Source organism: Ochlerotatus camptorhynchus, unplaced genomic scaffold (genome assembly GCF_037179485.1).
Source record: "Ochlerotatus camptorhynchus isolate MF236.1 unplaced genomic scaffold, CSIRO-AGI_Acam_v1.1 ptg000185l, whole genome shotgun sequence".
Lineage (NCBI taxonomy): Eukaryota > Metazoa > Arthropoda > Insecta > Diptera > Culicidae > Ochlerotatus > Ochlerotatus camptorhynchus.
In genome coordinates, this window is record NW_027040675.1 from 2,766,408 (window position 1) to 2,782,789 (window position 16,382).

Sequence of the window (16,382 nt, forward strand, 5' to 3'; positions counted from 1 at the left end):
CGTGAAAATCACTTGATTTTCACATGAATCACTTGAAGTAGCATTTTATTCCCAAAACATATAATATTCACCAGAAAAGTACGATGGAAAATATCTACGTACGTTTTCAGGTGAATGTAACGTGAACTGTATTTGCAGTGTATAAAAAAGTTTACAATTTGGACATAGGCCCTTTTCAAATGTTACGCGAGATATTTTGCTCTCGATAGCAGCGTTGCCAGATTGTTTTCATGATTATCGGTATCAAATGATTAAAAAATCGGTAATTATCAGTATTCACTATTTTAATTATTTTAAAAATTTTCAAACTTTTGGACTACAGTCAAAGGATGTACTTTCCATGTAAGTCGGAAGAAATTTTTGTGAAATATTTGAATTAGTCTCTTAACGGTACCGACAAAACTTCCAGAGGAAGAATAAAGGAGATCTTGAAGTTTGAAAAAAGTTCTAAAAGCTGTCGAAAAAACATCCGATGGGGATCTTCCAAGACAAATATTGAGAAACTGCTGGCAAAAATGTTTAGAAACTTTCTGATAAAATCCAGAAGCCAGAAAATTTTGGAAATCGGACGCCAATCCCGGAGGAGCCATTTCCAGGGGAAGTTAGGAGAAGCTCGGAAAAACCTTACAATAAGTCGGGGAAAAAAACCTACGGAGGGTAACTTATGGAGAAACTCCCAGAAGAAGACGAAAGAAACTTCTGGAGGAACTCGATAGATACATCCGGTAAAACTTTAATTGAACTTCCTGGAGAAGACGGAAGAAACTTCCAGGAGACACTGGGAGAAACTTCCTACGGTAGATTGGAACAAACTTCTGGAAAAGTCGGACGCAAGAGGGCTTACGGAACACTCGAAAGATACTTCAAGGAGAAGATGGGAAATTATCTGGAAGAAATAGGTTTCTGGGTTCTCTGAACTTCCCAATTTTTTAATTTTTTAAGTTCTCGAAACTGCCGATAAAAACACAGAGCTTCCCTGAAAATGTTCTAACAATTTTTTAATGCTCATGTAACTTCCCTTACGTTTCCAAAATTTTCATGAACCTCTCGGAACCTAACTGAAGTTTTCGGAAATTGCCTGAGTTTCTCGGAACTCATTTAAAGGTTCAGAAGTCTCCTCTAATTTATATGTCCTGATGGTCTCAAAGCTTCCCTAAAGTTATCTCAATTCTTCTGAAATAAATGGAACTATCCTGAAAACCATTAAATTTCTTTAGAGTTCTTTGGGCTTGTGAAGTTTCCAAAATATTTCATTTGAATTCTCTGGGCTTTCCTGAGATTCCCGGGTTCTCTGATTTGAACAGAAGTTAATGAAACTGTCTATAATTTATCGGAACCTACTTAAAAGTCCGGACTATTCTGAAGTTTCAGAACTTCTGAAAAGTTCCTGAAGTTTTCCTGAAACTAATGGAACCACAATAAAATTCTGGAAGCATTTCTGAAGTCCCGGGGAAGTTGAAAAAACTGACGGGAGGAGACGGAAGAACCACAGACAAACAGACGTAACACTTCATTGTGTATCTTCGTTCATGCATTTAACGGTTGATTTGAATATTATCAGTTCCGCGAACTACTCGCCGAAGCGCTGGCATCGGACCACTTTGACGTTTCTATACATTCTATGGAACTTTTATGCAATATTGTTTGCGAGCTAGCGAGCAAGCTTGTTTTCCGCGAGAAGCCCGAGAGATGTCGTTACTGAGGTCATATGTTTTGAGATACTATGTTTTCAAGAAAAACTTTTTCCAAGAGTTACGTCTGTTTGTCTGTGGAAGAACCTTTCGAGCGAAACCAGAAGAAGCTTCCAAGGGAAGTCGAAATAGATTTCCGGAAGGAATCGGAAAATAACTTACAGGGCAGGGTAAGGTGAACGGAAATTCCTAGGGAAAGTTGGAAGAAACTTCAAATAAAGATTAAAGAAATTTCAGGAAGTTCAAAAATTAACGATTTTATGGGCCTGTTGTTCCACTGAATAAAAGTATTTCCCGATTTCCAGAAATTATTGGGATAAACCATCAGCTGTTTCTCGACTCCTTGGTAACCAAAAACGCGAGGAAATGTAAGCATTAGTCGAAAGAGTATCAAGCATAACACATTTTTAAAGATGATTTTTTTTAGAGCAGGCTCAAAAATTTTAATTTTTAAGAAGATAAATGTGTCTCACAATAGCTTCCTCTGACAATTCAGTGCGGGCAGATAGTAATCATTTTGATTATTAATAAAACATCGGTACAAATCGGTATTAGAATCATCAAGTTTGAAAATCGGTATAAATACCGATAAATCGGTATATCTGGCAACGCTGCTCGATAGGAGCACGCACAATTCCACCACCGGGGCACCGCAGAACGATGACGTCATCGTTTAAGTTTCTCTTCCCCTCTCTCATGCAGAGAAAAATTGAATGATGTCAAAAACTCGCGAGAGAGAAAACGAAATCGAATGAAACGTCAAATCGATGCGAAGAGAAAAAAAGCAAAATGCTACCCTTCCGTGCGTAAACGTTGCCTGAAAAGTCTACAAACAAACGCGAAAAACAGTCGAATTTTGCTGGGAAAATTCCATTTATTTCGGTGATTAATTATCGAGTCGTGCCAAAGAAACGAACCATCAACCGTGAAACAGTGCGGATAGCAGTTAATTCGGTAGAAACGCTAGCCAACCAATCACCCTGCCAAGATGGCGATGTCCAAGACGACCAACACGTACAATCGCCAAAACTGGGAGGATTCCGTAAGTGGTTGCTGGTTTACTTTGCAAATAAACGTTATTAATCGTTAATTTTCGTTTCTAGGAATTTCCCGTCCTCTGCCAGACCTGCCTCGGCGATAATCCGTACGTTCGAATGGTGAGTGTTTGGTTGTCCATGACTGCAGCAGTGTATCAAAACTCACAACAATTTTGTTTCCCCCATTCTTCCAACAGATCAAGGAGCGCTACGGCAAGGAATGCAAAATCTGCACCCGCCCGTTCACAATCTTCCGCTGGTGTCCGGGAGCGCGGATGCGCTTCAAGAAAACGGAAATCTGCCAGACGTGCAGCAAGCTGAAGAACGTCTGCCAGACTTGCCTGCTCGATTTGGAGTACGGTCTGCCGACGCAGGTCCGCGATGCGGCGCTCAAGATCCAGGACAAGATCCCGGAAAGCGACGTCAATAAGGAGTACTACATTCAGACGATCGAAGCCCAGCTGAAGGCGAACGGTGACAATACGGTGGCAGCCGGAATGGTGGGCAAATCGTTGGCCGCCAGTGATATGTTGGCCAAGCTGGCCCGAACGGCACCGTACTACAAGCGGAATCTGCCTCACATTTGTTCGTTCTGGGTCAAGGGCGAATGCAAGCGCGGAGAGGAGTGCCCCTATCGGCATGATAAGCCCGTGGAACCGGACGATCCACTGTCGGAGCAGAACATTCGGGATCGTTACTACGGTCGGAACGATCCAGTGGCAGACAAGCTGATGAAGCGGGCAGCATCCATTCCAACGCTGGAACCTCCGGAGGACAAAACGATCACTACGCTGTACGTCGGAAATCTTGGAGAACACATTACCGAAGTGGACATTCGGGACAACTTCTACCACTACGGAGAAATCCGGTCCGTTTCGCTAGTGCCGCGTCAGCAGTGTGCCTTTGTACAGTACACTAAGCGTGCAGCGGCCGAACTGGCCGCCGAGAAGACCTTCAACAAGTTGATTCTCGGTGGCAAGAAGCTCACCATTAAATGGGCCCACTCGCAAGCCAAATCCACAGCTTATGCCCAAAGTTCCGTTCCACGAACGAACCGGATCTTCGATCCGGTTCCGGGTCTGCCCGGGCAGCTTCCCATGCCTCCGAATCCAAACGATTACTTCAATCTGCAAGCATCGGAGATGGCCGTCCTGCCGCCGGGCATGAAGATCCATCAGCTGCCACCGGGGCTGATTCCGGGGGCACCGACCATGTATTCGCAGCCATCCGGATCGGGAACAACGGGACCTGCGGCGGCAGCTGCCGCCGTTGCTGCAGCCCACTCACAGCAACAGCAGGTCATGGTACCGTCGTCACTGCCCAATCCGGGCCTGCAGCAGATGCACTACCCCAGTCAGGATCCGGCCCGGTTGGGAGCGCTGAAGAAGTAGAGGGGTGCGAGGGGAGGTGACCGTTGTGACGTGCGAGTTATGTGTGCCAGCGTGGACGGATACTAATAAAATATACTTGTTTAGGAGATTACTGAGTGGTATGAAATTCTTTCTTAAAGAAATTCCCAAGGAATGATCAGGGTGATCTGTCAAATTGTCAGGTCAAATGACAAATTAGGAAAATGTGGACCTAAGTAGCAGAAAATTCAAAACTCTTCATTAGGGGAAATGGATGTAATGTCGGCCTAAATGCCCCTAATTTGGACCCATACACAAATTCAGCAATCGACTAAATTTTCAATAGCGACCAAAACTATCAATTAGTACCGTCCCAATTCATCTCGATAAAATTGATAAATAGCAGATTTTTAGTAATGAGCTCGAGGATATTTACGATAGAATCAACCAAATAATGTTTTCAATGTGCAGGACAAATCCGCATTCTGCAATCCGTTCGAAACGGATTTCCCATACAGAAAAAAGAAAAGTTGAATAGGTATTCCGTTTCGAATTTCCAGACCAAACAGCTAAAACAAAATTACGTACCGTTATTTCCCTCCAACTTGAAACCAAGGATTTTAAAAGGTAATGGGCACCACGGCGAATACTGCTGGCGGAATTCCGCAGTTCAAAGGCGGACCAGATTTCCAACACTGGAGCTTCAGGATCTAGATGCACTTGGATTCGGTCGGCGTCCTGAATAATCTGACGGAGAACGCACCAGAAGCGGCGGGGGAAAAGGTCAAGGTCATCCGGAAGAAGTCGACAGCCAAGGAAATGTGCCACCCCTTTGAAGCGACATTCGCAACCAAGTCTATCGGATCGCACCTAAACCGGAAACAGCTCAACCGACTGAAGCTGAAGAAAGGTGATCCGATGAGGCCACATCTGCTGGCGTTTGACGATTTGGTCCGACAGATGAAGACAGCTGGCGCGAAGGTAGACGAAACTGATCTGGCGGTACTGCTGTTCCAGATGCTGCCAGATTCGTACGACCCTCTGGCAGCCGCTCTGGAAAACGTTCCGAAGCAAGATATGAACATCGAAGTCGTTAAGCAGCGTTTGTTGGCTGAAGACATGAAACGTCAAGAGCGAAATGGAGAAATTGGCGAGGCCAAAGGTGTCGCTTTTTCTGGTGACAAAACGAAGAAACATTTCAAATTCCCGGCTAAGAGCCATAAGTGTGGCAAGCGTGGTCACCTCAAGAAGGACTGTCGAAAGAAGGTCGATGGTGGAGCTAACTCGGCGGCCAATCAGCGGAAAGCGGTAAGTTTTGTGACGAGCCGGGGCAATGTCAAGAAGAAGAGTGACAAGCTCGTGTTCAAACTCGACGCGGGATCCAGTGAGGCGTGAGCACCTCATCAACGATAGCGAAGCGTTTTCGGTGATCCGACAACTGAACCAGCCGATCGTGATCAACGTGGCGAAGGAAGGTTAATCCGTTCTTGCGAAGAAGGTCGGTGCAATCTAAGGCAACAGTTCCCGTTGCCACTTGAAGGGAAGTGCTGTGCATTCCGGAGTTGCGCGACAATTTGATGTCCGTCGGCGTCGAAGAAAGAGGTGACCTCTGCGAGCTGGATATTGACCTGGAAGACCCAACAGCGAACTTGTGCAAGTCGGAGTCATACACACTTAGATTTTTCTACCGAGATCGGCTGTGCAAATCTCGGCAAAAAAGTTTTACTGAGATATCAGCAAACATTTCATTTGTTTGCTGAGATTCAGCTAAGCATTATCCGAGACTCAGCAATCAAATGTCACTTTTGCTGAGATCTCAGTGAAACTTATTTTGCCGAGATTTGCACAGCCGATCTCGGTAGAAAAATCTAAGTGTGTACGAGCTCGGACACGTGAGCGAAGGCAATGGCATCGAACAACCTGGTGACTGATGCTGAATTTCTTTGGGACAAACTGAGCTTCTGCAACGATTGTGTGCAAGGGACCTGGTGATGCAATGCCGCGACCTTTTCAGCGGAACTCGTGAGCGAGCGACCAGGCCTTTGGAAAGGATCCACTCGGACGTGTGTGGTCCTATCGACTCCCCTGCTTGGGACGGATCCCGATACTTCGTGAGCTTCATCGATGACCACTTTTCGGTACTTTACATGATGCGGAGGAAGTCCGAGGAATATGAGGCCATGGCGACTGCGAAGTTCGGTTTTCAAGATTTCAAGTTTGACTGTGGACAAAGGACGTGAGTACGGCTCAAATGCGCAAAAAGATTTCTATTCCAGAAAGGGCATCCAAATCGCAGCAGCAGAATGGCGTTGCGGAAAGGTTCAACCGAACTGTGGTCGAAAAGGTCCGCACGATGCTGATCGCGTCAAGCGTCCCCGAAGTAATGTGGCCCGAAGCTGTCCTTACCGCCGTCTATCTCATGTTCAAGACGGTAACCCCAGCTTAGACCTGCTGCTTGAAGAAACACCGTGTGCTCGGGTGTAAAGCCTACGCTTGGATACCCGATCAGCAGCGCGAGAAGCTTGAAGCGAGGAGCCGGGAGACTGGGATGGTTGACTATGCTCCAAATGGCTACCGACTGTTGGGACCGTGCCGCCAGGAAGATTATCATCGCTCGTGACTTGAAGTGCGACGAATCCTACCTTTCCGTACCAGAAGTGTCCCGAGAAGAAGGATTCCCCCCTGGTCGTGTATTTCCCTCCCGAGCAAGAGGGGGAAGGTGATCATGATCCCGAGGAAATCGAACCGGATGCTGATCAAGATCACGACGCAACTGGCAGACTGTAGACACCGCCAAAACCGGGGCGTTCCCTTCGCAACCAGAACAGCTCGAATCCAAGGATGAGGGTCAACCGTTGCTGAGCTGTGTTACGGAGCTGTTTCTGCCGGTCCATGCATTACAGATGTCCCCAACTGCTACAACGATATCGAAGGCCGAGACGACCGTACTCATTGGCTGAAAGCCATTCGAGAGAAACTGGATTCGATGGAGACGAACCGAGTATGGAAGCTACAATGTTCTCCCCAGGGTGTCAAGCCGCTCCAGTCGAAATGAGTGTTTCGTGTGGAGCAGGCGGGAACGGCGAGGAGGTGCGCTACAAGGTTCGTTTGGTGGTGAAAGGGTACCTGCAGGGTCAGGGTATCGATTATGAAGAAATCTACGCTCCCGTCGCGAAACTGATCACCATCCGTACTGTTCTAACTGTTGGTGTGCACCATCGGTTCCTGTTCCACCAGATGGACGTCAAGACGACGTTGGTGACCTGAAGAAAGACATCTATATGGTGGTACCGGACGGCGTAGAAGCAGATCAAGGCATGGTTTGCAAGCTACAGAAGTCCCTGTACGCTGCTGGAATGAGCGGCTGAATGGACAGTTGCTCAAGATGGGATTCACCCGGTTAAACCACGACTACTGCTTGTATACGAGATGCACACCAGGGGACGAGCTGATCATCATCATTTACGTCGACGACCTAAGAATCACTGGAAGAAAGTTGACTTCGATCTTGCGGCTTAAGAAGAAACTCTCTGTCGTGTTCAAAAAGACCGACTGCGGTGAGGTTAACTACTTCCTGGGCATGAAGCTGATGTACAACCTAGAGACTTCAACTTTCGCAAGAAGCCCAAGTAATGAAGTGTAAAACTCCGGGCTCTAACTGAAGCGTGACGGACCAGCGACGAAGGAACCGTACAGAGAGCTGTTGGGAAGCATGGATGTACACCATGTTGTGTATGCGCCCGGACATTTGCTATTCGGTAAGCTACATGGGACGTTTTCAGCAGAACTGGCGGGATGGCCAATGTGACCGTGGTCTCTCAATGAGGCCGTTACCAGCCGAGTTTTCGAAAACCATGAAGTTTGATATGTAGAACGACGGATTTTGGTGCTTATCGAGAGCTGGAAACTTCTCCGGGGGCACCGAAACATGTCTGAGAGGGCTAGTGAGACCATGGACTGTCAATAAACCCATTACCGGCTGAGTTTTGTAAAATCATGAAGTTCGATATGTCGCACAACGGGCTTTGGTTCTTGTTGAGAATTGGCCACTTCCCCGGGGGCACCGGTACTTTTCCAGGATGCTCACCGTGAACTGTCAATAAATCAATTACCGGTCAGGGTTGCAAAAACCATGAAGTTTGATATGTCGCAAGACGGGTTTTGGCCCTTGTCGAGAATTGGCCACCTCACCGGGGGCACCGGAACATGCCCGGTAGGCTAGTCTAACCGTGGACTATCAATAAAGCCATTACCGATATCATATTACCGGCCGCGTTTTATAAAATCATAAAGTTTGATATGCATCATGACGGGTTTTGGTTCTTGTTGAGAATTGGCCACTTCCCTGGGGGCCCCGGTACTTTTCCGGGATGCTCACCGTAAACTGTTATAAAATTCATTACCGGTCGAGGTTTGAAAAACCATGAGGTTTAATATGTCGCACGACGGGTTTTGACTCTTGTCGAGAATTGACCACTTCCTCGGGGGCACCGGAACATGCCCGGGAGGGCTAGTGTGACCGTGGACTGTCAATAAGACCATAACCGGCCGAGTTTTATAAAATCATAAAGTTTGATATGTTCCATGACGAGCTTTGGCTCTTGTTGAGAATTGGCCACTTCCCCGGGGGCACCGGTACTTTTCCAGGATGCTCAATGTGATCAGGGACCATCGGTATAACCGGAATTGGTCCAATTACATCATTTGAGTGAGAAAATATTATATTCACCGTGGGTATAATTATAACAGAACAGCAAAGCAGAATGCCGCCCCAGAATGACCCCAACGGAAACCGGAATAACTCCGGAACCATGTATTGATCCAAATTTTTCCTGACGGTTTCCCGACAAAATGCAACTTGTTGTGCAGATTATGCAAATTTAGTGGAGGCATTCAAATGTTAAGGGAAATTCTGAGTGGACGTCTGAGAAATTTAGAAAAGTCCTGAGGCAACTTTAGGTATCTTCCGAGGGCTTTAAGAAAGTTCTGAGAGAACTTCACAGATCATCCGGAAGAATGTTAGGCTTTATGCAACGACGAGAACTTCTAGAAAACCTCAAATGTAATTTTGAGAATTTTCGTGGCTATACTTCTGGGAAGTTCCGAGGGAACTTTAGGGTATGCTTCTTAGACAACTTCAGAAAAAGTCCAAAGCAACATCAGGAAAGTTCTGAGAGAACTTAGGATGCAGAAAAGTTCCGAGGAAACTTCTGTCAAGTGTTCCAAGGAAATTGCATGGATGATAATAAGAAACTTCCGGAATGTTCCGAGGGTGCTAATTCTAAGAGAACTTCACAGAGCATTCGAACTTTCGACTTCTGGTAAAACAGTCCCCCCTATTCTGCGAGTCACGTGACTCTCTGTCACCGGTGAGGTGACAATAGTCACCTCGTGTGAGGTGACTCTCCATTTGATTTGCACGGAGAGTCACCTCACACGAGGTGACAACTGTCATCTCACCGGTGACAGAGAGTCACGTGACTCGCAGAATTAGGGGGAGTATGTTATGGACCGCAGATTACAGAATATCCACTCACCTGTTCGCACTGCATCATATCGTAGAACACGGTAAAGGTCGCCTTCCGCAGGGCCGGTTCCGGCACCAGCGTCACCTCCAGGAACGGTCCCACCATCGACGGTATGAAGTGCAGCTTATGTTCCCCCAGCTGGGCCCACATGCTCAAGATCTGGAAGCCCATGGCCACCCGCATGTCGCCGTGGGTGCTCAGCAGCTTTCGCCGTTTCGTTTCGTGGTACTGCTCGATCTGCAGCGAGGGTTGCGTCAGAAAGATCACCGCCACACTAAAGTAGGACCACCAGAGCTGCGAGTCGAACGACTGCTGTTCCAGGAATCGGTAGACCAGCGGCTTCGCCAGTTCCTCCAGGGTCTTGCGCAGCACCTCGTTCGCCGACATCTTCATCACCAGCCAGTCCTTGGAGAAGATCATCCAGTCCTGTTCCAGGATGTCCTTGAAAATGTTCAGACACTGCTGGATGAAATCTTTCAGTTCCCTGTTGTTTCCGGTGGTGCTCTGGCGGTCCCACATCCGCTGGAAGTGCGATTCGTCCAGCAGCTGAAGCAGCCCCAGCATAACGGCGAACAGGGCGCAGACTAGCGATTCGTTGCCACCGTTTCCTAGGACGTTGATGGTTTGCATCAGAATGGGGAAGATGTTGGAGAACAGGATGTCCAGATCGTGATGGATCGCGTTCGACGGTTTTTCGCCGGTTTTGACTTTGGCCTCGTGTAGTTTGATGAGGATTTCGGCGAGGATCTCCGAGCACAGCCGGAGTTCATCGCGTCGAGCCAGGTGAATACGGAGATGTTTGCAGGCGATGTTCAGGATAACGGAACGCAGTTCGTCGTCCTGGAAAAGCTGTCCGGAGACCATGTCCTTGATGGATTTCAGTTTGGCCTGGATCAGAGGTGGTTGGGCGTCCTTCGGGACGGCATCCAGCATGCCTTTGACTAGGGTTTCCAGTTCGCTTTTGGTGAGGATGGTGCGGAGCTGTTCGAACACGACACCGATCGAGCTGAGAAGGGCCTCCTGGGTGGGGAGAATGTGCGAATGACTGGCGACTAGAAGCATTCCGTTGAGAGAGGTGAATACGGCGAAGAGGTCATGCTTGAACTTGTCTTCATACTGGCCACCGGAAGCGTGGGCGAAAAGTTTCCGGCTTTGGATGATCAGCTTGAAGATGAACTCGAGGGAGCTGAAGCACTGCAGGATGGGTTCCAGGTTTTCCGCTGTCATCATCCAATCGGCGAGGTGTTGGACGGACGAGAGGAGACCTTTGTAGACTAGAGGAGCAGCGAAGTGGTCCTTGATGTAGGCGTCCATGACGGGTTTGAAGTGCTGGAATTTGCTGCTCTGCATGAGACTGAAAATCGATACGAGCACGTGGAAGACGAGACCGGAGTGGGGCGTGCTGTTTCCGTCGTCCGTGGAGAACATGGCAAACAGGGCGTCCAGGACGTCCTGTAGGAATTTGATTAGCTCTTCATTGTGAAGCCGGAGAACCCGCTGCAGGGAGTCCTGGATGCGCTCCGGATGGTTACGCCACTGCAGAAGCGAGAGGAGATCGCCGTTTTGAGTAAGCTTCGTTGAGCAGAGGACGGTTTTGACGAAGAATGCCTCCTTGGAACTTCGATGGTAGGGAGAGTTGGATTCCAAGGTGTGAGCGTGCTTGTCCATTGCGGAGCAAGGCAGTCGAAGGTAGATGTTCGGTTGAACCTTGAGAATGTCTTCGCACTTGTAGACGTACAGTTCGTGGGATGCGTCCGCAATCGTTGCCCCTCCCGGTTCCATCAGACGGGAGAAGCTGAAGCCGAACAGTTTCGGGTCGGACTTGTCCCGGGTGGAGCAACTTCGGAACTCGAACCGTACGTGCGCTTTGCTAAATTTGTCTATGGGAACGAACATCCGGATGGTTTCGTTCCAGGCTGGGGAGTTGTTGTGGTACAAGACCATGGATTTGTAGTACGCTTGTAGGGGATTTCCGGAAGCGATGGCTATGCACTCCTGGATGATTCGACCGTTTTCATCCAGAACGAGGGTGGTGATTTCGATGTTTTTCGCGGTGCTTATGCCAACGCGTTCAAATTCGCCTCGTTCTAAGGTCAAGAACAGATCATTGCGGACGTCCCCGGGCATGATCACGTCCGGGAAACCGATCTTCTTGGTTATGGCAGTGCCTTGAAACAGGATCGGTTGTTCTATCCGAGCTTGGCTCAGCCCTCCGTGGATCAACTTCAACGAGACTACCAACCCGTAGTGACCCTGGGTGCTGGCGTTGATCGGCTGAAACTTTCCGCTAGCCTTCTTAATGATCAACTCGTGCAGCTGGTGGTAGTCCTTCTCTTCGCACTGGAAGATCTTAAAGCTGAACTCCTTCTCCTCCGATTCGACCGTCTGGTCAAACTGAGCTATCTCACTCAATGGTAGCACCCCCACCCCGTACGGTCTCCGGTAGGAATGGTTACTGATGAACTTGTCACCCTTCTTAACCGCTTCGGAGTGCAGCATCTTCCCCACCCGCATCACGTTGGCTATGAGATACAGGTCCTGATTCAGGTCGGACGAACCGAGATCGGTGAAAACCGTACAGTTGTGGGACGTTTCCACGTACGTGGAAAAGCCATCTTTGGCAATGCGCATCAGGAACCGCTCGGACAGGGCCCGCATCCGGTTCGAGTTCCCGTCGTACAGGTAGAAGCAGATCTCCGCATCGTCGCCTATCCGGTGGCCAAAGTCACGCATGCAAAAGTACAGATGGTGCGTGAGGACCTTCTTGCCGGCTTTCCGCCGAAGCGTTCCACGGTTCTGAGGGGGAGGGGAGGGGAGAAAAATCGAAAATGAGGTTATGTTGGGTTCTTCAAATAATGTCTAACTTACGGAAGCAGCTTTGGCATTTTCGGCACTGTTGACGTGGACCTGGTGCAGCGAAACGATTCCGATTTTATGCGGATCGACCGCTAGCGTCCCTAATCGGGGTACTAAATCTAGGCCTAGTTTTCTGCATTCGAGTTCCGAGAGGAAGAAGAAGAACAACATGAAACGAGAAATGGACATAAAAGGAGAATGTTAATGGAGTTGACATTAAATGTTGCTGCTGCTGCGGTGATCGGTCGGTCGGTCGGTCGCTTGCATACATTATTAAACGACCGAGTGCGCTGGGTCTTTGGTGGCTGTATATAAGTATGTATACCTATAAGTAGTACAAAGGAATATAAGAGCGATAAATTATCAATTCATCGATGCTTGGACGAGAAGTTGGGGTGCGGTGCGAGGTGGGCGGTACAACAGGAATGCAATATGCTCCAACCTGTTGGCTGTCGTCTGTTTCGCTGGATGCTGTGCCAACGCTGTGCAATACAGCTGCAGCCCGAGTAAACGTTTGAAATTTGCATACGGGAACATCTTTGGTGATCTTTGGAATTTACATTTCCTAAACGTGTGAAGACAATATTTATACAAATGTATTTATAGACAGCGAAATACAGTATCACATAATTGTCGTTATTTTTACTCGGGATGGGACTCGACTTGACTTGACAAAGCGGCATAAAAGGAAACTCAAGGTGGGGCTGTTCGGTCTGGGTTGCAGGGTTGCATGCGAGTGATAAAGGAAGTTGACGCGTCATGGCTGTAGTAAGGTCTTGGGAGGGGGAGTCACTGTTCCGGCGTCGCACCAAAAATTCAACTAAGGTTTTGGTTGGGTTAGAATCTTCTTGGATGCGACGCCGATAATCAAAAATTCGTTACCTTTTCTGGAATATTCGGAACCCGATTCGGTGCTACAATGAACAGGACAAACCTTGGGGCAAATTAAAAATGGTCAACGAGTGTAATCCAGTTAGCTTTAATTAAAAGCTCGGTAAACTAAAAACAGTAATGACACGATTTCGTCAGCCCATCCGCCCATCAGCCCATCAGCCCCCGTTTATTTGCTCATTGTTTCGTTTAATTCGGTTATGTAGATGCCGACAAACACCACTTAGTTCCCGAATTCCGCGATTTTTGGGTCTTGTTCGGTCTATATCTCCGGAACCAGTTAATCGATTAAAAATCTATTGATTAACATTATTTAGAATCATGGTTCCTTTTCATTTGGTGGTTGTTACGTTCAGTTCGGAGTACTTCGAGACGTTGCTGAACGAGAGAGCATCTACAAACAGAACATACATCGACGACGATGGTCAAGCTGTGGAACCACCAACGCTAGAAGAGGTGAAAAAGGCGATACGAGAACTGAAAAACAGTAAGGCTGCGGGGAAGGATGAGCTCCCGGCCGAACTTCTCAAACACGGAAGTGATCAGCTGCACCAGATGATCCACCGTATACTGCTCAAGATATGGGAGGAAGGAAGAATTGCCCGCTAGTTGGTTGGATGGTCTCGTTTGTCCCCTCTACAAAAAGGGACACATACTGGAGTGCGCCAATTACAGAGGAATCATGCTTCTGAATTCGGCGTGCAAAATATTATCACGTGTTCTGTTCAACAGATTGAGACCGCTTGAGGAATCCTTCGTCGGCGAATACCAGGCTGGTTTTCGTGAGGGTCGATCAACGATGGATTAAATGTTTACCCTGCGTCAAACCCTTGAGAAGTTCCGGGAATACAACTTGCAGACTCATCATTTGTTCATAGATTTCAAGGCAGCGTACGATTCAGTAAAGAGAAACGAGCTATGGCAGATAATGCAAGAAAACGGTTTTCCGACGAAACTAATTAGGCTGATTCGTGCAACGCTGGATGGTTCGAAATCATGTGTACGGGTTGCAGACGAGATTTCGGCCTCGTTCGTGACCTTAGATGGGTTGAAGCAGGGAGATGCTCTTTCGAACTTGCTATTCAACATCGCCCTCGAAGGAGCGATTAGGAGAGCTGGTCGCATATGCTCCTTGGTTTTGCGGACGACATCGACATCATCGGAATCGACCGTAGAGCAGTGGAAGAGGCGTTCGCGCCTTTTAAGAGGGAGACAGCGAGGATTGGTCTCACGATAAATTCTACCAAAACGAAGTACATGGTCGCCGGTAGAAAGCGTGGGAGCAATAGTGGTGTTGGTAGTGAAGTGGTGCTAGATGGCGCAAAATTTGAAGTTGTGGACGAATTTGTTTATCTTGGTACTTTAGTGACGTGCGATAATTATGTTACCCACGAGGTGAAAAGGCGTATTGAAGCCGCTAACAGTGCTTTCTACGGGTTGCGTAGCCAGCTGAAGTCCCGCAGCTTGCGTACGAAAACGAAATTCCCGCTGTACAAGTCGTTGATTCTGCCGGAAGCCCTTTATGGCCACGAATCGTGGGCATTGAAAGAGGCCGATCGGAGAGCTTTCGGTGTCTTCGAGCGTACGGTAAACTGGACAATGGCATCTGGCGGCGTCGCATGAATCACGAGTTGTACCAAGTATATAACGGCATGGATATTGTGAAGCTTATAAAACACGGCAGGCTACAGTGAGCTGGGCATGTGGCACGAATGCCGGAAGAGCGTCAAGCGAAGTCAATATTCAGCAGGGAACCCCGAAGAGGACGTCGGCTTCGGGGTAGGCCACGCACGCGTTGGCTTTGTGCAGTTGAGAAGGACATTAGGTCCTTGAACGTCCAAGGCGACTGGGAGCGATTGGCTCAGGACCGAGACCAATGGAGACGGTTACTTCGTTCGGCGCAGATTTGAATTCAACGAGTCGTCGCCCATCAGGTACTCAGGTATGTACGTTCAGTTCGGAGGATTGGTTGCCGAGAAATACGTTTAAGAAAATTGTGTTACGCGCTCTCACACTTTACCACTGGGGTGGTAAATCCAGACGCAAGTCAAAGTCTTGAAGCCAATTCAAAGCAGAGACGTTGATAGAGACGCGCAAAGAAAATTTCTGTCAAAACAGCAGCACGGCTTTTGAGGGATCTTTTGGCAATGTCACTGGCAACCATGTTTCTTCTATTGGCTTCAAATACAGTGACTTTCATACAGTGCCGCAACGCTGTTGAGAAAATTTGAACGTTCGAAAAAAAAGAAAATTTGAACAGTCACTCCATGACAGTATAACCATAGAGGTAACTCTAAGACCACTGGGTCCCGAAGAAAATCATTATTATTTTTGCCTCACTCAGTACCAGAACAACGGTCCCAAGCAGTCCCAAGCTATTTCACTCACCCCTGCATGTTCTGCATGAATCCACACACCCCTGATGTTATCTGTCAAACTTTCATAGCGAATCAAAACAAACATAGTGTAGTAATAGAATTTCAACTAGAATAGGGTACGTTAATCGTTTGCTTGGGACCAATAGGCTACTAAAGTGGTGAGCCAATTTAAAATCGTTAATTTCGTATTGATTGTTGCGTATACTGTCATGTGCACGGTAAGAATCAAACATCCATTTATGACTAAAAGTAAACCCATTGTAAATAAGAGCGGCACCACTAATTAATGAGTTATTCATTATGCCAATTAACTAGTAACTGTTAGCTACTGTTAGCAGAAACTCATTGTTGTTAAAATAATTTACTCATTAATGAGTAAAACCACCTTTATCAAAAATGGGTTAACCTTTACTCACAAAAAGGTACTTGACTGTTACCGTGCAAGCATAGCGTTTGTTTTCGTTCTGTTGTTTATTTTTACTTTAGAATGACAGTTCTTACAGCAAACAAAAAATTTCTCACAGCTAACAAAAAATTTCATCTCACTAACACACGCAACTCGCACCAATACCAACCCGGCTGGAGAGGACTATGAAAGTTAAAATGACAGATAAAATGAGGGGTTCGGAGATTTTCTTATGTTTCGAGGGGT

General features: G+C 47.4%; 2 protein-coding genes across 5 annotated transcripts in view; one reads left to right on the top strand and one right to left on the bottom strand.

The window, feature by feature from the left end:
- Positions 1–16,382, bottom strand: part of spg (dedicator of cytokinesis spg) — a 243,224-nt gene that overhangs the window by 36,155 nt on the left and 190,687 nt on the right. For all 4 annotated transcript variants that reach the window (XM_065223144.1, XM_065223145.1, XM_065223143.1 and 1 more), the window contains 2 exons: positions 12,474–12,594; positions 9,615–12,401 (listed from right to left, as the gene is read on the bottom strand). In XM_065223144.1, the coding sequence (XP_065079216.1) occupies positions 9,615–12,401; positions 12,474–12,594 (2,908 nt within the window). The remainder of the gene's footprint in view (positions 1–9,614; positions 12,402–12,473; positions 12,595–16,382) is intronic.
- LOC135702172 (pre-mRNA-splicing factor RBM22) lies at positions 2,478–4,173 on the top strand. Its single transcript, XM_065223193.1, has 3 exons — positions 2,478–2,733; positions 2,795–2,848; positions 2,926–4,173. Exons 1-3 carry the CDS (start codon positions 2,680–2,682, stop codon positions 4,117–4,119), a joined length of 1,302 nt encoding a protein of 433 aa, XP_065079265.1. The 5' UTR covers positions 2,478–2,679; the 3' UTR covers positions 4,120–4,173.